Source organism: Ciona robusta, chromosome 5 (assembly GCF_009617815.1).
Source record: "Ciona robusta chromosome 5, ASM961781v2".
Lineage (NCBI taxonomy): Eukaryota > Metazoa > Chordata > Ascidiacea > Phlebobranchia > Cionidae > Ciona > Ciona robusta.
In genome coordinates, this window is record NC_143239.1 from 7,301,927 (window position 1) to 7,322,570 (window position 20,644).

A 20,644-nucleotide genomic window follows, 5' to 3' on the forward strand; every position below is an offset into this window, starting at 1 on the left:
GCTGCATCAGTTTCATGGAAAAAACATGCAGGGTTTTTGCTGGATCAAACATAGTAGTCCATATATATATATGATATGATTTTTACATTTTTGACTTCAGACATCACTAAAGAAAGTTTTAGTTTGAGATGAAAATCGTATCATGGGCTGTCATGTTGTATTGAAACTGTCTAGAAAGTCTGTGTAATTTTGGTTTGCATCAAATTAGTTGAAAAAATTAAACATAGACGACATCATGGTCGTTTCCCTAGCAACCCATTGTTGAAGCTCTGGTTGACGTCATCAGGAAAATCTGGACACTTTGTGACGTCACCATAAGTGATTCTGGACCCTGAACAAATGTGAATGAATGTAACATATTTATGCTCGCATGGCCGGGGCAACAACAGTCGTTATAACTCGGGTGTTCTGTTTCATACACCTTTTATGTATGGGCCATGATACTTATTTATCCTCGCATGGCCGGGGCAACAACAGTCGTTATAACTCGGGTGTTCTGTTTTATACACCTCGTGCCCGCTTACAAGTTACCACGTATGTAACTTATTTATCCTCGCATTGCGGGCCAACAACAGTCGTTATAACTCGGGTGTTCTGTTTCATACACCTCGTGCCCGCTTACGAGTTACCGCGTATGTAATTTAGTGGGTGATTGTTTTTATATGTGATAATTTGGACAACCCACTAGTAATAGTGACCAGCACTGGGTTGAAGCAATTGTCGTTATACACCCGTAATAGTAGCATTAACACAAAATCCAGCTGTACAAGTTTGTACCGTTAAACGTGTTTGAATATTTTCGTTGAACATTCGGTTTCGGAACTGGAATTGGACGTCGTTCGATTGGAAGCAACAAATATTCTTTGTGACGTTTCTTTTTGTGTGATTCTAGTATTCCCACGTGATCAACGAAGGCGTTTTGTTTCATTTGTTCGATCCTGGGGTAAAGTTATTAGAAATTTTAAAACAAGTTTGGTAAAAATGCTGTTTTTTGTACATTTTGTCGACGATTTGCGTCTTCATGGCGTTCTTGAATTCTCGATTGTTTAATTACGTCATTAATACGTAACAAAAAGAACATAGACACGTGAATATGTTAGTAAACTATTGGGGTGTTAAATATAATTAATAAATGGTTAATTAAATAAATAAATTGAATCACACCCCGATAAACAATTAATTTAATACGATGTCAAACTCATGCCTGGCAGATGGTGGCGGTAGATAGCTTTGCAGCAATTTGGTTTCCAACGAGACTTGAGGTTTTTGTTGTTTAAAATATTTACGGAAATTAATTGAAATAAAAAGCTGATTTTAAAACAAATTTTCAAGTTTATTGAAGGACAATTAAGAAATCTAATTGATCATGGCGACCGAAGAGGAATATGTGTTGGATTTAAATAAAATGAAAATCGCAGATTTGAAGCGAGAGCTGAAGATTCGAAGCCTTCCGGTTTCCGGGAATAAACAGGAGTTGATTCTGAGGTTGGAGCAATATTTGGAGGAGCATGAAGGAGCGGAGGTGGAGGATGATGACGCCATCTTGGAGGAGGAGGAAGAGGAAGTGAAACATCCGGAACCTGAGGCTGAAGATGGGGTGGAAGAGAGTGCTGAGGTAAAGGAAGAAGAAGGCATTGTGGAAGAAAAAAAGGAAGAAGGAGGGGAGGAAGAAGAGAAGCCCGTTGCCGTGGTTACCAAGGATATGTCCGAGGAAGAGAAGAGGGAAGCAAGAGCGAAGAAGTTTGGATTAAAGACGAATGAATTGTCGGACACAGATCGTTTGTCGAATCGGTCTAAAAGGTTCGGAACCGGGGATGTTTCTAAGATTAGTAAGGAAGCTGTAAACCCGGATAAGTTGCGGTCCCGAGCTGAGAGGTTTGGGACCGTGGTTTCGGACGTTTTAGTAAAAACTGAAACTGAGGAAAAAAAGAGAAAAAGGCAAGAACGTTTTGGCGTAAATGATGTTTCAGATATTAAGAAGAAGCGAGCTGAACGATTTGGAATAGTCGCGTGAAACTTAAAAAAAAACAATTTTATCAAATTATTTGTTAAACCAACGAGAGCTTGGTAATTGTGATGTCATCCATGCCCTTATTTGGCAATCGCTTAGTTTTAAACCCAAGTTATTTTAACATTACTTCGTTAAGTTTTGTTTTATCAACAACTAACTTTAAACGTTTGAAGCAATGTCTGTTTTTATTCAATTTCAAAATCTGCGAAATTTCAATCATACTCTAGCAAAAGTTAATAGTTACATAGAAATAACATACCAGGCGGTGAAACATAGATATCATAAAAATGTGTTTTTCGTAGATAATAAGATTTGTGCCATAATAGCAAATTGAATATGGACGACACTTATATATCTAAGTTGGAAGCTTATAGAATTCTACATTTGCCCGAGGGTGAGGAATATAAACATAAAATTATTTCATTTATCTTTGAACACGATAATGAAGATCATAAAAAAAACAATTGTAAAACACGATATGGGTAAAACGAATTGAGAAAAAGCGTCAAATAAAAGCGTGATTGCTAAACCCAATGTACCAAAAACTGTTGGCATCATCAGTGCTTGTAAAAGACTGAGTAGACTCCTTTGATATAATGACTCTATACTTTACAGGTGCTGACGAAAGTCAAATCAAAGTAGCTTACAGACACCTTGCATTGTTGTATCATCCGGATAAACATGAAGATTCAAGCCATGCTACTGAGGTAAGAGAGGTTCATTATATAGGGGAGGGGGTATGGGTTCGAGACTCGATGCTGCTACCATTGTGGGCGTATGTGTCCTTAGACAAGACACTTTATAACATAATATCCTGTTTGGCAGACAAAACGACGATCCAAGATTACTAAACAAACAATTATCTCTTTCACACTTATAATACACATGGTAGCAACAACATCTACACATATTCAACCCACTTTTCACAGATGTTCCAAAAAGTAAGCATGGCTTACAAAAGGTTAACCGAACCTGACGCTGAGGATTATTCAACAGCGTTTGCAAATTTCTTCCGTAGATATCCCACCGTTTCAGGTGAGGGGGTTTGTTCGGTAGTTTGTGTGGGAATTATCCCGGGTTGTTGACTGGTAGTTTATGCTTTGTGTCTAGAATTAAAATAGTTTAAGAATCGCCTACAAAGTTACATACGTCATAACTCCTAATCGTGCACGAGGTGTATGAAACAGAACACCCGTGTTATAACGACCGATAGTTACCATCTCCCCATAATAAACAACTTACACCCATCCACCACAGTGAGTATTATGCAAGATAACGAGTTGATACGGGTCGGGTTGTCAAGCTCCGATGACGAAGAAGTTTGCTCCAGGAATTGTCGAGATTGCCACAAGAAACGTACTTTGGATGGTTTGCTCTCATTCCCCTAATCCCTTATTCTGTTTTATTTTCGTAGCGACACTTTTGGTATAAAAACCTCTTATTCTTTTAGGTTTGTTTGATGAAGATGTCTTCCACATTTCATAATTAGTTAAAATTGCTTTGCTGTATTTTCTGCCCTTTATAAAGGCCCTCATAATTTTCTACAATCAGTTTAATGTTTTTCCCTTATGTGGTCCCGTTTTTATAACAACTGTCATTACCCCACCACACGAGAATAAATAAGTTTTACCCACCACACGAGAATAAATAAGTTTTACCCACCCACACAGGGGGTTATCGTAAATCTCGCATCAAACGTGAAGCGTCGGAAGAAATTACTGATCCCAAGGTTTTGGAGGCCAAACAACAGGTAACTTGCAATCGGGTTTCTATGGTATTAGTATGATTTCTATAGTATTATATGATTTCTATGGTATTTATATGATTTCTATGTTAGATTGCGGATAAAATTGCTGAAGAATTAATTAAAGTTGAAAATCAAGAAAAACAAAAAGCGAATCAAAAACGAGAAAAAAGAATGGTTTGTTCAATTGTTTGTGATGCCTTGTGGTATGATAATGCTCATTATGACATCACAGAGGCAAAAAAAGAAGAAAAAAGAAAAATTGCAAAGTGAAAATAATTTAGTTGAAAATAATTTGAAAGAAAATGAATTGAATGAAGTTTGTGCGAAGGGAGACGAAAAAGTAAAGTTTTGTTGAATATTTATTTCCGATTTTGAATCTTTTAGTATCTTAACATTATTCTTCCTTATGTAAGGGTGGGGTCCTATGGTGTGGCACGACATGGGATCTGGGATTTAGGTCTATTACCCCAACACCCAAGACTATAAATGAAAATATATTTTATACTGACAGAGTGTTCTGTGTATTATGTGTGAGGCCCCCCAGGTTTTGTAATAAAAATCAGAGTTGGTGACCGTTGGCACGTCTGGCCCCGTCTGGCCCCCAATTGGCACGTCTTGCTCTTGAGTGTGCTCAAGAATATATACGGCCACAATAGCGACAACTTTAATATTTGGTATAAACCATGGATGGATCAATTACAGCAACATGAAGCATTATTTATATTTGTTTATTGTTCCCAGGATATAGTAAATAATTCAAGCTTAAAAGAAGCGAAACATTCGAATGGTTATCATAAGTCGAGCGGCCATATACCACATGAGGGAGATAAAGAGGTTAATAAAAAAATTTCACCAAAGTAAGTTTTGATGTTTTAGGAATTCCGATTAATTTTTGTTCAATTTTGATAAATATTATTAAAACTTATTTTTCATAAAAATTTTATTAAATAAAAATAAACCTAAAATTTTTAAACTATATTATGTCTATGTTATATATACTTTATATATTATGTCTAGTGCAACAACAATAATTCATTTATGTTTTCTTCATTTAGATCTTCAAGTGATTCTGACGTGAGTTTGAATTGGTTTTGGTAAAGTTTGTAAGTTTGGGTGGGCAAACTTGGATTAAAAATATTAGTTGCTTGGGTTGGGAGGATTTTCCGGCAAAATTTTATAACACAAATAAAAATAAAAAGCTTTACGTTGATTGTTTAAATATTTTTATAAATTATATATGTCTTCTTTTTCATTTGTAAGTTACATATTTGTTCGATATATTCTTACAAAGCTGTTTCATTTCCACATTGTTGAAACATCTCTTGATTCAAATAAATAAAACTATTTTTCCAGGAACCTGAATGGGACGAACACAGCGCGTTTTTTTCCAAAGTTGCCAAAATAAAAGTGAAACCCACCCCTAAGGTGGTTCCAGCGAGCCCGGTTAAAAAACCTGAGAAAATTATTGAGGTATGTAGTGCGTAGTAGATTGTTTTGTTAAACTTTATATTTATTACATGTTTCCGGTTACCACGGGTTAACATCATGATAATTATAATTGGAATAAAAGATCATATTCGATGAGCATAGCAAAGATATGGAAAATAAGGTTTAAAGATGAAATATCTATAAAGTTTTTCAAAAAGATATTTATTTATACATTGTTTTGTACTTTTATATAAAGTAAATGGAATATAAGTTTCAAATATATTCCTTAGATATCAAAATATTGAGTTTGAAACCAGTAAAAGTCGAAATATTTAACGGACACTCGCGATCCCCCCTGGCCGGTTTCCGGGGATTCCCCCATAAAACTGTCAGGGGAATTTCTACAGGTGTTTCTTTCATTGTTCAAACACAATGACCTTTATTTCTTAACAATAAACGAAGGTGAATGATTAATCTTTATTTGTTGAAAATTTAATTGAATTTGTCAAAAACAAATAAACTGATAATTGAAACAAAGAATAGAACGTTCATGCTTCTTATATCCATATAAGTAACTACAAACGTTTCGACCAAAAAATAAATCTCTGGATTTTAGTTTTAATTTTTACATTTCAATTTCTTTTGACATCAATAAAGATGGTTTTAGCATTTTAAATGTTTAAAAGTGAAGACAATTCTGTCGTATTTACTTTGTTTATGTTAAGACCGAAAACAATGTTCTTCCTCACAGGAGACGGAGGAGCAGAAAAAAGAACGATTAATTTTAAAATCCCGTCAACTGGCTATGAATGGTAACGACCGTGCAGCTGAGGGTCGATTTAATGACGCGGCGAATTTATTCACGCAAGCAATACAACTACACGGGGTTGACCATCGATATTACGGCAATCGGTCGTATTGCTATGATAGATTGGGATTGTTTCAAAGGTTTGTTTAGAATGTTGTGTTAATAAAAATATCTTCTATTATATCATCTGTTTTGCCTTTCCATTGATCATTATTAACACCCAACATCCCTAATCTAACAATGAGAACAATCACACTTACTTCATAGGTTGTGGATGTTTTGTGCGATGTCGTATCTTTTTGTGTAATGTCTTCAATACATCATTTTAAAACCCATTCATAACCCTCACACCCAGTCCATCCTATTATTCTATATGGGTGAGGTCCTTGAAAAGAGAAAAGACTTTTTCCCATTACCCCAACACCCAAGCAGCCTATGCGTGTCTTTCATCCAGTGTCCCTCCATACACGTCATCCACACCATGGTATACTGATAATATAAACCCCTTCCACCACAGAGCATTGGATGACGCAACCACTGCTGTTCGACTGAATCGTGATTGGCCGAAAGCTTATTTTCGTAAGGGGAGGGCACTGTGCGGGTTGAAGGTGCGTGCTGCGTGTTGATCATGTGAATATAATTTATTTACCCACGAGCGGCAACGACAGTTGTTAGAACACAAGTGATCTGTTTTATACGCCTCGTGCCCGATTGTTTTTCTGTTTGGCTGATAGTTTAGACACCCATTAGCATTTCTTGCACGAGGACACATACGCCCGCAATGGTAGCAGTTCCGAGACTTGAACCCATAACCTCTTGCTACAACTGTTACCATGATATGAAGTGTATGTATATAACCCCCCTCCCCACAGAGATACACAGAAGCTGAGGAAATGTTTCACAAAGTTTTACAACTTGATAAACATTGTAATGAAGCCAGAGATGAACTTCATCAAGCCAGGATTTGGCAACTTGTTGTGAGTGTTGGGTGTTTGGGGGGTTGGGGGTTTCTTATGCTTGCTTCTATTCCATGGTGCTGGGCTTATACAATGGCTATGCTTGTCTGTTTAGACAAAGTAGGGCTGGTCCAGGTTAAAATTAACATTGCAATGACACACCAAGCTCCCCCAACATCCGGCTATGCTTGTTTGCATATCACCTACTGGTTTTAAAAACTAAAGAAATATTTTGCAAAAAAGCTGCAAAACATGGTTGAATCTCAAAACGTACCGACCAAGTGTTTTAATTTAAGAAAATTTTATGGGAAGGTAAATTACCATTAGATAAACAACAATTGCTGTAATTTGTTGGGGTGCTAAAACACATTTCCAAAATCAATGTCACCAATGTTTCAAAAGTAGTGTGACATACACAATTCCTCCAGGCCCCCAATGGCCCCCACTAACCCCCCTCCCTGACAGGACATGGGATTCTCCCGACAATTATGCGAAGTAGCGCTACGTAAACACGGTAGCGTGGAAAAAGCTTTGGAAGATTTATTGAGTGGAGTGTTGAATGAAACTTCGTTGAAGGTAAATAATGTTTCTATGTTTAGTTATATTGTGTATGTTGTTTCTATGTTTAGTTATATTGTGTATAATGTTTGTATGTTTAGTTATATTGTGTATGTTGTTTCTATGTTTAAGTATATTGTGTATGTTGTTTCTATGTTAAAGTATATTGTGTATGTTGTTTCTATGTTGGGTTATATTGTGTATAATGTTTGTATGTTTAGTTATATTGTGTATATTGTTTCTATGTTGGGTTATATTGTGTATGTTGTTTCTATGTTGGGTTATATTGTGTATAGTGTTTCTATGTTTAGTTATATTGTGTATGTTGTTTCTATGTTTAGTTATATTGTGTATAATGTTTCTATGTTTAGTTATATTGTGTATAATGTTTCTATGTTTAAGTATATTGTGTATAATGTTTGTATGTTTAGTTATATTGTGTATAATGTTTCTATGTTTAGTTATATTGTGTATAATGTTTCTATGTTTAGTTATATTGTGTATAATGTTTCTATGTTTAGTTATATTGTGTATAATGTTTCTATGTTTAAGTATATTGTGTATAATGTTTCTATGTTTAGTTATATTGTGTATAATGTTTGTATGTTTAGTTATATTGTGTATGTTGTTTCTATGTTGGGTTATATTGTGTATAATGTTTCTATGTTTAGTTATATTGTGTATGTTGTTTCTATGTTTAGTTATATTGTGTATAGTGTTTCTATGTTTAGTTATATTGTGTATGTTGTTTCTATGTTTAGTTATATTGTGTATAATGTTTCTATGTTTAGTTATATTGTGTATAATGTTTCTATGTTTAAGTATATTGTGTATAATGTTTGTATGTTTAGTTATATTGTGTATAATGTTTCTATGTTTAGTTATATTGTGTATAATGTTTCTATGTTTAGTTATATTGTGTATAATGTTTCTATGTTTAGTTATATTGTGTATAATGTTTCTATGTTTAAGTATATTGTGTATAATGTTTCTATGTTTAGTTATATTGTGTATAATGTTTGTATGTTTAGTTATATTGTGTATGTTGTTTCTATGTTGGGTTATATTGTGTATAATGTTTCTATGTTTAGTTATATTGTGTATGTTGTTTCTATGTTTAGTTATATTGAGGCTATATTGCTTCATAAAAACATAGGTTTATGATCGGTTGTTACGAAATATTGAACAAACTATGATCGGTTGTTACGAAATATTGAACAAACTATGATCAGTTGTTACGAAATATTAAACAAACAACAATCCAAGCCCAACAAATAGTTGGCTGTTAAAGAAATTTATATTTCGTCTAAAATGAAATCATTTTTTAAGATTTGAGTCGTGCTTATTGTCATGAACATGTCTATATGATATCTATGATTGTTCAGGTTGTTTATATAATATCTATGACTACAAGTATTTATATGATTTCTATGCTTATATTATAGGATGTTTATGTCTCGGACGAAGAATCCGAAGAATTTTTTAAAAATGAAATAAAGTCGGAACCAACGAAAGAAGGAATGTATTCGTTGGTGTAAGTATTGTGATGTCATAATCTTATTTATCCTCGCGTGGCAACGAGTGTCTTGCCCAAGAACACGCCAACAAAGGTAGCAGCAGTGAGCCTTGAACCCAAGAGTTTACTAACTTCTGTGGCAAGGCAACAAACAATCTTGTATAAATCTGTAAATATTCTTTGTTTGCTGCCAAATGGGACAAGAAATGATAAATGGAAATATGGAACATCTTATTCTAACCTATTATATATAAGTTTGAAACTTATATTGTAGGCGTATGTGTCCTTGGACATTTAACGGCAATTGCTCCAACCCAGCGGTCAATTATGGGTTGTCTAAATTATCATTGGAAATAAAAAATGTATTGCAGTTTCATGTTCAAGCTATTTATTTTGCTACAAACCCTATCAGACACACCAACACATTATGGATCGGCGACATGAGTCCCGCGGTCACCGAACAAATGTTAAGTGAATATTTCAGTAAGTACGGGAATGTAGTTAGGATTGTAATGATGCTGGCGAAAAGATGCGCGTTCGTTACGTTTGATACCGAGGGGGAGGCAAGGAAGGCAATACTTGCTAGCGATGTAAGTTTGTGGTTGTGTTCGTATGTAGGGTATATAACACTATGTACTGCCATGTTGTAGCAATACACTTGTTGACATGTAAGTTGGGTGTGTGCTTGTGGCTGCGTTTAACAACAATATTATAAGATCAAACTGCACCAATACACTTGTGGTTAACGTATAAGTCCTTATTCCAACAACTTTTTTTCTGCCGAATGTCCAAACTGCGCCAGTATAACAATTTTAGTCAGTAGTCTAATAAAGCTAATGCTAAATGTAATTGTCCCATTTTACCTTTAAGGCATATAACAAACTAACAATGTCCTAATAACTTGGGAACTGCAGTTTAAAAACTTGCATTCCTCCCCCACCAGTGCATTCAGATAAACAACACAATGTTGATTCTAAGATTCCCCGATAAAGCTTACAACAACAAACCTGTGAGATATCATGGACCTCCAAGGTGAGTTGTAACACAAGTACAGGTGTTTACCACATATATATGTATGTGTTGTATGCCATGTACTTATATATATATATTTATATATATGTGTGTGTTGTGCCATTGCTTTTTATGTATTCTTCATGACACCCCTATCTGATAAATACCCACAAAAACTTGGGCCTTCTAAATATAATGTTCCCAGAATTTAAACAACTTCTCCATTCCAGGTTTTCAAATCGCAACGCTAATTCTGCTGCACCGGTGACCTCTGGAACAATACCAACAAAGTTAGTCTTTGTTTAATTTAAATAACTTTGTCTGTTTAGGTTATGATTCCGAAATATCATTCACCACCAAATATATTGATAAAGGAGAAATTATTAATCGTCCCGTCCCGTCTTACTATATTTAATCTTCGCTAATACACCATGCTGATATTGTTCTGTTATTCTAATATTCAAAATCTGGTGAGGTCCACGCGGTATCACCCTGGGTGTTGGGGTAATGGGCCAACTCTGGCCTAAATCCAAGGACCCATAGCATACCTCACTCATATAGAATAGAATATCCTTATTTTTTCCTTTATTAAACAGCTTATGTTTCAGGGTTCCCACCCGCACCACCTCCACCACCCTTGATAAAACCGGGGCAATACAAACAAAGTTAGTATTGTTATATTTTTCAAACTGTGCATTTCGAGATTCAATCGTGTTTTGTAAAATATCTTTTTAATACAAAGTTCCCTCCCCACCTAAATCAAGAAGACAAATCATAGTTATTGTTGCAATTGTAATTATTTTGGGTTTACTACTAAATGGAACGATAAAAAGGACTATCTTGCCCCAACCTACTATATTTACTGTATGTTATTTCGATCTTTTTAATATCTGCATCGCGGCATATTGGTTAGGGCGTCTGCCTCTTCAATGTAGAGGTTACGGGTTCGAGGCTCATCACTGACTATCATTGCCTCGCTACACAAGTGTCAAAGTTGCATTCAATATCCCTAAGTCTTTATTCCATATTTAAATACATTTTATTCATTCCAGGTTTCATACAGTGGCCCCTATAACATCGGGACGTCGTGAATGTTTCTTCTGGCGCAACCGTGGTTGTCAGTACGGGGATCAGTGCAGATATTTGCACATACCCCAAAACAAAGGGATCGAACTATCGTGATTTTAATTTCCGTGCTTTGCCTTAAAATGAGTGATTTTGTGCTTTTTGATAATTGTGAGAAATTTTAAAGTTTCAGTAAAAATATATTTCATCTATGGTAGTGGTTTATTTTTATGCAAAATAAACCAATTATGCTAAATAGTTGTGTTGTTTCAGGGAGTCTTAAACAACATAAAATTTATTGATCACTAATAGGTTGTCCAATTGCTAGTACACCCAAAAACAATCAACCACTAAGCTGCATACATGAATGAATGAATGAATGTAACTTACTTTATCCTCGCGTGGCCGGAAAACGACAGTCGTTATCACACGGGTTTAACACCTCGTGCCAGCTTACGAGTTACCATGTATGTTACTTTGTGGGTGGTTATTTTTTTTGGGAATTTTTTCATTTTTTTATGTATGGCTGATAATTTGGACAACCCATTAGTGGCCACTGGGTTGGAGCAATTGTCGTTAAGTGTCTTGCCCAAGGACACATACGCCCACAATGGTAGCAGCGACGAGCTTTGAACCCCTTACCTAATGGTTACAGGCAGGCGTGCTAACCACTACGCCACGGCGCCGGACAAACACATGGTGACTTATAAGCGAGCACAAGGTGTATCAAACAGAACACCAGTATTACAACAACTGTCGTTTTCAGCCATGCAAGGATAAATAAGTTACATACATTGATACATTCACCCATTAGGTTTCAACTCCCCGCTAAAAGAATGAAAATTAAGTTGTTTAACGCTTGAGTAGTTCTAATTTTATGCGTGGCAAAAACTTCACAAATTTTTAGTTTTGTTGCAAAAACTGCTGAATTTTTGACGATTGTAATTAATTTTTTATAAAATTTCTTTCAAAATATGAAAGTGTGATCCATCGAGCGGATGTGACGTAAATATAAAGGTTGTATGACGTAAGAAAGGCAGTGACACGTCATTTGTTTGGTAAACAAGATTTTCAGGTTAGCTGTTAAAGTTGGCTTGTAGATGAACGTTTGTACATTTGTTGTAACTTGTGTTGGTTGTATAGTTAATGGCTTGCATAGATAGTTAGGTGTAAAGGTAAATCCTCTTCCTATATACCTTATTTTGTATTGCTTTGATAATAAATGATGTTGATTATTTTATAATAAACTAAAGCTAATAATTTAAGCCCTTCTGGAAATTTTATACTTTGCCAAACCAACGTTTAGACGTTTTATAAAATTTGTTTTCATCATTAGGTGTTATGAGACATTGCAATGCTTGGTTTGTTGCTTATACCCCGAGAATGCATCATTATGCATGTATATAGGACGTCATAATGTTGGTGCACCAAAGTAATAATTTGACAGAAAAGTGGGAACAGAATTACAATAGAATGCCTGACAGCGACAACATATACACCAACACATAATCATTGAGACATAAATAATCAAATATCTTATTTTTTCAGATTATTAATAAAAATGGAAAGATGTAGAATATTCTATAAGTTTTCTATAAATATTATTGTATTTCTATGTTTGCTCGTTGCAAGTGATGGACAAGATAGCTCACAGATGGCGCCAGAGGGAGGATTTTTAAAACGAGAATACAGTTTAACGAAGCCATATTCAAGTGAGGCTTGATTATTCAATTTCTATTCTATATGCGAGGTTTTATAGGTGTGGCTTGCCTCTGTCCCGATGCCTTTGTGTTTCCATATAGATTCCTGCTTCCTACCAAATGGGTTAGTTCTTATGGTGAACATTCTTGTAACGAAATAACAGAATGAACAAATGGTTTACTATAACAGATATATATTTCACCTAAAATTTTATCATCAGTTTCATAAACCAAATAAAGTTTGTACAACTAATAACAATTCCATAAAACTAATTAATAACCAACCACAGGTAATGGAATGACGATGCCATTCTGGGATTTTCGAGATCGTACGATGTTAACGAACAATTTTATCCGGCTTACCTCGAACCACCAAGCTGAGGTCGGATCCGTGTGGAATAAAATTGTAAGTAATCCTTGTAAAAACAATTCTTTGCTTAAAAAACCTAGTAGACCATTTCATAGGTTTTATTAACCTAAAACTTAAAAACTTTGTTAAGAACAAAAAATACATTTAAAAAAAACCTGGCAGATAATCAATTCTATACCAAACGGTGGAACCTAGTTAGTCATTTAATTAAGTAAACACCTTGCAATTTGTGAAGAACAGAAAAATTGTATGAACATAGTACAGTTCTAAACTAAACGCTTAACTTGGAGAGAATTAAATAAAGTGAACACCAAAGTATAATGTGGTGAAATGGCTGGTGTGCGACCTAACCAATTATTAGTCTTTGTATCCTAAATCTGGATTGCCACGTTGTAGCTTTAATATCTTTGGTTTGAATACCTTTATATAGGGTAGACAGCCCTATCATTCTACTATGTTGTTATTTATAAACTTAACTGGGTACGTTCATGCCTGTTTTGTGATATGCTGGCTCAGATGAATTCTCCCAAGCCACCTGCTAGCATGGGGTACCTTTTAAGGGTAAAGAGCCAACTCTAGTTTAAATCTCATAACAGAATGTTAAAAAATAAATAAAAATATTCTAAGACTAAGTTACCCCCCCCACAGCCTTTTACTTCCTAGTCAATTACTTGAGTGTCAGCATAATTCAGACTTAAAGGTCACATTAAGTATATTAAGCATTGAACAGATATAAATACAAACCCCCAAACAACTAACCCCCCACACACAGCCGTTATACCTGCGCGACTGGGAGATGCAGGTTCAGTTCAAAGTTCATGGTGGAGGTCGTACACTGGGTGCCGATGGGTTTGCGATATGGTACACCAAGGAGCGCATGACACCGGGTCCAGTGTTTGGGAGCCGCGATGAATTCCATGGGTTGGGAGTTTTCTTCGACACTTATAAAAATGGACCACAAGCTGTGAGTATAAGTTGTGTGGACTGGTAGTTCCGAGCTGCTGGTTAGTGTTTTTCCATTCCCCAAAATAAATGAACGCGATTAAATTTATAACGACTGCCGTTGCTCTGCCATGTGAGGGTAAAAGTCCCATATTAATCCACTAACTTATGCTTGGGGTAAGTTTTATAAAAGTACATTCATTAATTAACATCATTTGTTTACTTTTGTTTATTTGTCAACCCCAAGCATGACTTCTCCATGACCCCTTGACCCCCAACATGACTTCTCTATGACCTCCAGGTGACCTTCCCACAAATAACAGCGATGGTCGGCAATGGTTCGGTGAAATACGATCATATGACAGACGGAAAATCGAACGCCATCGGAAGCTGCCTCGCTTCGTTCAGAAACAAAGATTACGATACTTTGGTTTCCATTAAATACGTCAAGGAAACTTTACAGGTTTGTGTGGGTGGTGGGTTGGGGGGTGAATTTAAAACAAGCTCGAGCACTTGGAGGGTTGGGCAATGCTAGAAGCTGGGGAAGCTGTGTTGATGACATAGCATGTTCATATTTTATATGGGTGAGCTCCTTGTCAAGGATTTGGAATTTAAGCCAGAGTTGGCTCAACACCAAGACTGAGTATAATATGCCTGAAAAAGACGAGTTCCATGTTCATGACACGCGCTGTGTGTGATACGAATATGATATCCTTTCAACATATTATTTACACGTTATGAGTTATAACTTTATCCACCCCAGATTCGCTTAGATATCGACGGGTTGGGCGAATGGCGAGAATGTTTCTCGATGCCCGGGGTGAAACTTCCCACCGGGTATTTCATCGGGATGTCGGCAGCTACCGGCGATCTCGCAGGTGGGTCTCGTATTTGGGTTGAAAATAATCTACAAACTTTTACAATGTTATTAAGCATGTTATATTTATAGATCAATCTAACTAAAAAACTAGAAAAATATATTTAGGTTTCCAAAATGATAAATTGCTGAAGAGCTCGGTCTTACTGTATCACGTTTTGTGTTTCAACTTCTAAAGACAACTATAGACACATATTTTAGTGGCAACATTGTTAATATTATCCCTGCTTTAAAAGTTCATATAATATGCCTAACCCCCCCTAGATAACCACGACTTGATCAACGTGAAGTTCTTCCACATGGATGCGGGGAGGTCGGCTGAGGAGGAAGCGGAGGATTGGTCAACAGTGTTGCCGGGTGTTAGTTATCTTAAACCTCCGATCGGTAAGTATCTCGCATCACTGGTATCTCGCAACACTGCTGGTAGTCCACACTTGTGTACAACTTTATAAACACTGCCAGTTCAGCTTTAATTTTACACTGATGATGTAAGAGACGCATGCAGATGTTTCATTTGGTTCATCATCAGTGTAAAGAGAGCTGGGTAGTCCACACTTGTGTACAACTTTATAAACACTGCCAGTTCAGCTTTAATTTTACACTGATGATGTAAGAGACTCATGCAGATGTTCCACTTGGTTCATCATCAGTGTAAAGAGAGATGGGTAGTCCTTGGACAAGTCATTGCCAGCCATATATAACAATACATGGAAACTTGTAAGCAGGCCCGAGGTGTATGAAACAGAACACCCGTGGCCATACATGAGTAGGAATAAGTTACGTATGTCCACTAATACATAAGATATCTATGTTTCAGACAACCGCGACGACGTTGGATCAGGAGATTTTCGAAATTCTTCGGTTTCTGGTTTCAAATTATTTTTATTGGTGGTTTGCATTTTGCTTGGGGTTGGGGTATGCGCTGTGGTGGGGGTGGTCGTGTTCCAGAAACGCCAAGCGCAAAATAGGAAAAGATTTTATTAATTTCTTGCGGAATTCGTGAAATTCGTGAAAACGCACAGTGGTCGATACGTGACGTTTATTCCATAATAATGGCCATTGTTGAGCAAGTGTATTTAAACAATGCATATTGTTATGTATTTATGAAGCAAAGTACTTAAATAATTAGCTTATTCATTAATTATGGTCAATTACCTGCAGTATCTCGTTAGCCAATTTAATCGGAAAATATTCTAATTCTCGAAACACTGTGTGCAACAATGGACATTTGGTTTTACACATTTTATAATATTTCTATGCTTGGACCTTTTGAAGTTTCAACGTTTGATCAAAATTAACGAGATGTTTCCGCGTGCCTTCGAATGCAGTCGTATTAAACTCCCAACCAACAAATAAGATGTTTATGTTTTTGTCCTGCATAAGGAAGTGTTCTATATGGGTGAGGTCCTACAGCGAGGCATGCCATGGGACCTGGGATTTAGGTTAGAGTTGGCCCATTACCCCAACATTGTATATGCACATTCTATTCTATATGGGTGAGGTCCTACAGCGAGGCATGCCATGGGACCTGGGATTTAGGTTAGAGTTGGCCCATTACCCCAACATTGTATATGCACATTCTATTCTATATGGGTGAGGTCCTACAGCGAGGCATGCCATGGGACCTGGGATTTAGGTTAGAGTTGGCCCATTACCCCAACATTGTATATGCACATTCTATTCTATATGGGTGAGGTCCTACAGCGAGGCATGCCATGGGACCTGGGATTTAGACCAGAGTTGTCCATTACCCCAACATTGTATATGCACATTCTATTCTATATGGGTGAGGTCCTACAGTGAGGCACGCCATGGGACCTGGGATTTAGACCACAGTTGTCCATTACCCCAACATTGTATATGCACATTCTATTCTATATGGGTGAGGTCCTACAGTGAGGCACGCCATGGGACCTGGGATTTAGACCAGAGTTGTCCATTACCCCAACATTGTATATGCACATTCTATTCTATATGGGTGAGGTCCTACAGTGAGGCACGCCATGGGACCTGGGATTTAGACCACAGTTGTCCATTACCCCAACATTGTATAAGCACATTCTATTCTATATGGGTGAGGTCCTACAGCGAGGCATGCCATGGGACCTGGGATTTAGGTCAGAGTTGGTCCATTACCCCAACATTGTATATGCACATTCTATTCTATATGAGTGAGGTCCTACAGTGAGGCACGCCATGGGACCTGGGATTTAGGTCAGAGTTGGTCCATTACCCCAACATTGTATATGCACATTCTATTCTATATGGGTGAGGTCCTACAGTGAGGCACGCCATGCGACCTGGGATTTAGACCAGAGTTGGCCCATTACCCCAACATTGTTTATGCACATTCTAATCTATATGGGTGAGGTCCTACAGTGAGGCATGCCATGGGACCTGGGATTTAGACCAGAGTTGGCCCATTACCCCAACATTGTTTATGCACATTCTAATCTATATGGGTGAGGTCCTACAGTGAGGCACGCCATGGGATCTGGGATTTAGACCAGAGTTGCCCATTACCCCAACATTGTATATGCACATTCTATTCTATATGGGTGAGGTCCTACAGTGAGGCACGCCATGGGATCTGGGATTTAGACCAGAGTTGCCCATTACCCCAACATTGTATATGCACATTCTATTCTATATTGGTGAGGTCCTACAGTGAGGCACGCCATGGGACCTGGGATTTAGACCAGAGTTGGTCCATTACCCCAACATTGTATATGCACATTCTATTCTATATTGGTGAGGTCCTACAGTGAGGCACGCCATGGGATCTGAGATTTAGACCAGAGTTGGCCCAATACTTCAACATTGTATATGCACATTCTATTCTATATGGGTGAGGTCCTACAGTGAGGCATGCCATGGGACCTGGGATTTAGACCAGAGTTGGTCCATTACCCCAACATTGTATATGCACATTCTATTCTATACGGGTGAGGTCCTACAGCGAGGCATGTCATGAAACCTGGGATTTAGACCAGAGTTGGCCTATTACCCCAACATTGTATATGCACATTCTATTCTATACGGGTGAGGTCCTACAGCGAGGCATGTCATGGGACCTGGGATTTAGACCAGAGTTGGCCTATTACCCCAACATTGTATATGCACATTCTATTCTATACGGGTGAGGTCCTACAGCGAGGCATGTCATGGGACCTGGGATTTAGACCAGAGTTGGCCTATTACCCCAACATTGTATATGCACATTCTATTCTATACGGGTGAGGTCCTACAGCGAGGCATGTCATGGGACCTGGGATTTAGGCCAGAGTTGGCCCATTACCCCAACATTGTATATGCACATTCTATTGTATATGGGTGAGGTCCTACAGTGAGGCACACCATGGGACCTGGGATTTAGACCAGAGTTGGTCCATTACCCCAACATTGTATATGCACATTCTATTCTATATGGGTGAGGTCCTACAGTGAGGCACACCATGGGACCTGGGATTTAGACCAGAGTTGGCCCATTACCCCAACATTGTATATGCACATTCTATTCTATATGGGTGAGGTCCTACAGTGAGGCACACCATGGGACCTGGGATTTAGACCAGAGTTGGTCCATTACCCCAACATTGTATATGCACATTCTATTCTATATGGGTGAGGTCCTACAGTGAGGCACACCATGGGACCTGGGATTTAGACCAGAGTTGGCCATTACCCCAACATTGTATATGCACATTCTATTCTATATGGGTGAGGTCCTACAGTGAGGCACGCCATGGGACCTGCGATTTAGACCAGAGTTGGTCCATTACCCCAACATTGTATATGCACATTCTATTCTATATGGGTGAGGTCCTACAGTGAGGCACACCATGGGACCTGGGATTTAGGTTAGAGTTGGCCATTACCCCAACATTGTATATGGGTGAGGTCCTACAGTGAGGCACGCCATGGGACCTGCGATTTAGATCACAGTCGGCCCATTACCCCAACATTGTATACGCACATTCTATTCTATATGGGTGAGGTCCTACAGTGAGGCACACCATGGGACCTGGGATTTAGACCACAGTTGGCCTATTACCCCAACATTGTATATGCACGTTCTATTCTATATGGGTGAGGTCCTACAGTGAGGCACACCATGGGACCTGCGATTTAGACCACAGTTGGCCTATTACCCCAACAATGTATATGTACATTCTATTCTATATGGGTGAGGTCCTACAGTGAGGCACACCATGGGACCTGGGATTTAGACCACAGTTGGCCTATTACCCCAACATTGTATATGCACGTTCTATTCTATATGGGTGAGGTCCTACAGTGAGGCATGCCATGGGACCTGCGATTTAGACCACAGTTGCCCATTACCCCAACATTGTATATGCACATTCTATTCTATATGAGTGAGGTCCTACAGTGAGGCACGCCATGGGACCTGGGATTTAGGCCAGAGTTGCCCATTACCCCAACATTGTATATGCACATTCTATTCTATATGAGTGAGGTCCTACAGTGAGGCACGCCATGGGACCTGGGATTTAGGCCAGAGTTGGCCATTACCCCAACATTGTATATGCACATTCTATTCTATATGAGTGAGGTCCTACAGTGAGGCACGCCATGGGACCTGGGATTTAGGCCAGAGTTGGCCATTACCCCAACATTGTATATGCACATTCTATTCTATATGAGTGAGGTCCTACAGTGAGGCACGCCATGGGACCTGGGATTTAGGCCAGAGTTGGCCATTACCCCAACATTGTATATGCACATTCTATTCTATATGAGTGAGGTCCTACAGTGAGGCACGCCATGGGACCTGGGATTTAGACCAGAGTTGCCCATTACCCCAACATTGTATATGCACATTCTATTCTATATGAGTGAGGTCCTACAGTGAGGCACGCCATGGGACCTGGGATTTAGGCCAGAGTTGGCCATTACCCCAACATTGTATATGCACATTCTATTCTATATGGGTGAGGTCCTACAGCGAGGCACGCCATGGGATCTGAGATTTAGATCACAGTTGCCCCATTACCCCAACATTGTATATGCACATTCTATTCTATATGGGTGAGGTCCTACAGTGAGGCACACCATGGGACCTGGGATTTAGACCACAGTTGGCCTATTACCCCAACATTGTATACGCACATTCTATTCTATATGGGTGAGGTCCTACAGTGAGGCACACCATGGGACCTGGGATTTAGACCACAGTTGGCCTATTACCCCAACATTGTATATGCACGTTCTATTCTATATGGGTGAGGTCCTACAGTGAGGCACACCATGGGACCTGCGATTTAGACCACAGTTGGCCTATTACCCCAACAATGTATATGTACATTCTATTCTATATGGGTGAGGTCCTACAGTGAGGCACACCATGGGACCTGGGATTTAGACCACAGTTGGCCTATTACCCCAACATTGTATATGCACGTTCTATTCTATATGGGTGAGGTCCTACAGTGAGGCATGCCATGGGACCTGCGATTTAGACCACAGTTGCCCATTACCCCAACATTGTATATGCACATTCTATTCTATATGAGTGAGGTCCTACAGTGAGGCACGCCATGGGACCTGGGATTTAGGCCAGAGTTGCCCATTACCCCAACATTGTATATGCACATTCTATTCTATATGAGTGAGGTCCTACAGTGAGGCACG

General features: G+C 38.2%; 3 protein-coding genes and 1 long non-coding RNA gene across 6 annotated transcripts; 3 read left to right on the forward strand and 1 right to left on the reverse strand.

The window, feature by feature from the left end:
* Positions 1-140: 140 nt before the first annotated feature.
* LOC149736186 (uncharacterized) lies at positions 141-1,158 on the reverse strand. Its single transcript, XR_016385099.1, has 3 exons — positions 998-1,158; positions 778-938; positions 141-331 (listed from the first exon to the last, which is right to left on the reverse strand). It is a non-coding gene; the product is annotated as an uncharacterized LOC149736186 (long non-coding RNA).
* Positions 1,159-1,214: 56 nt separating this feature from the next.
* Positions 1,215-2,320, forward strand: LOC149736187 (uncharacterized). The gene has a single exon (XM_089879097.1). It carries the CDS (start codon positions 1,367-1,369, stop codon positions 2,012-2,014), a length of 648 nt encoding a protein of 215 aa, XP_089735223.1. The 5' UTR covers positions 1,215-1,366; the 3' UTR covers positions 2,015-2,320.
* Positions 2,269-11,356, forward strand: LOC149736188 (uncharacterized). 3 transcript variants are annotated; one of them, XR_016385098.1, is made up of 20 exons: positions 2,269-2,405; positions 2,627-2,718; positions 2,941-3,046; positions 3,269-3,379; positions 3,682-3,761; positions 3,849-3,932; positions 3,991-4,098; positions 4,500-4,615; positions 4,814-4,832; positions 5,112-5,228; positions 5,938-6,134; positions 6,512-6,602; positions 6,867-6,971; positions 7,416-7,526; positions 8,954-9,042; positions 9,437-9,614; positions 9,939-10,056; positions 10,266-10,325; positions 10,644-10,700; positions 11,088-11,356. XR_016385098.1 is itself a non-coding variant. In XM_089879034.1 (20 exons), exons 1-20 carry the CDS (start codon positions 2,348-2,350, stop codon positions 11,215-11,217), a joined length of 1,998 nt encoding a protein of 665 aa, XP_089735160.1. In that variant the 5' UTR covers positions 2,269-2,347; the 3' UTR covers positions 11,218-11,356. The 3 variants fall into 3 exon arrangements, 2 of the variants coding, with proteins under 2 accessions (XP_089735160.1, XP_089735161.1); XM_089879034.1 differs by having other exon boundaries at positions 9,968-10,056; XM_089879035.1 differs by having other exon boundaries at positions 3,269-3,367; positions 9,968-10,056.
* Positions 11,357-12,624: 1,268 nt separating this feature from the next.
* LOC149736189 (vesicular integral-membrane protein VIP36-like) lies at positions 12,625-16,345 on the forward strand. The gene is made up of 7 exons (XM_089879080.1): positions 12,625-12,812; positions 13,091-13,206; positions 13,943-14,134; positions 14,414-14,575; positions 14,876-14,990; positions 15,254-15,373; positions 15,807-16,345. The coding sequence occupies exons 1-7, from the start codon at positions 12,662-12,664 to the stop codon at positions 15,971-15,973; spliced, it is 1,023 nt and encodes a 340-aa protein (XP_089735206.1). The 5' UTR covers positions 12,625-12,661; the 3' UTR covers positions 15,974-16,345.
* The last annotated feature ends 4,299 nt before the right edge of the window (positions 16,346-20,644 follow it).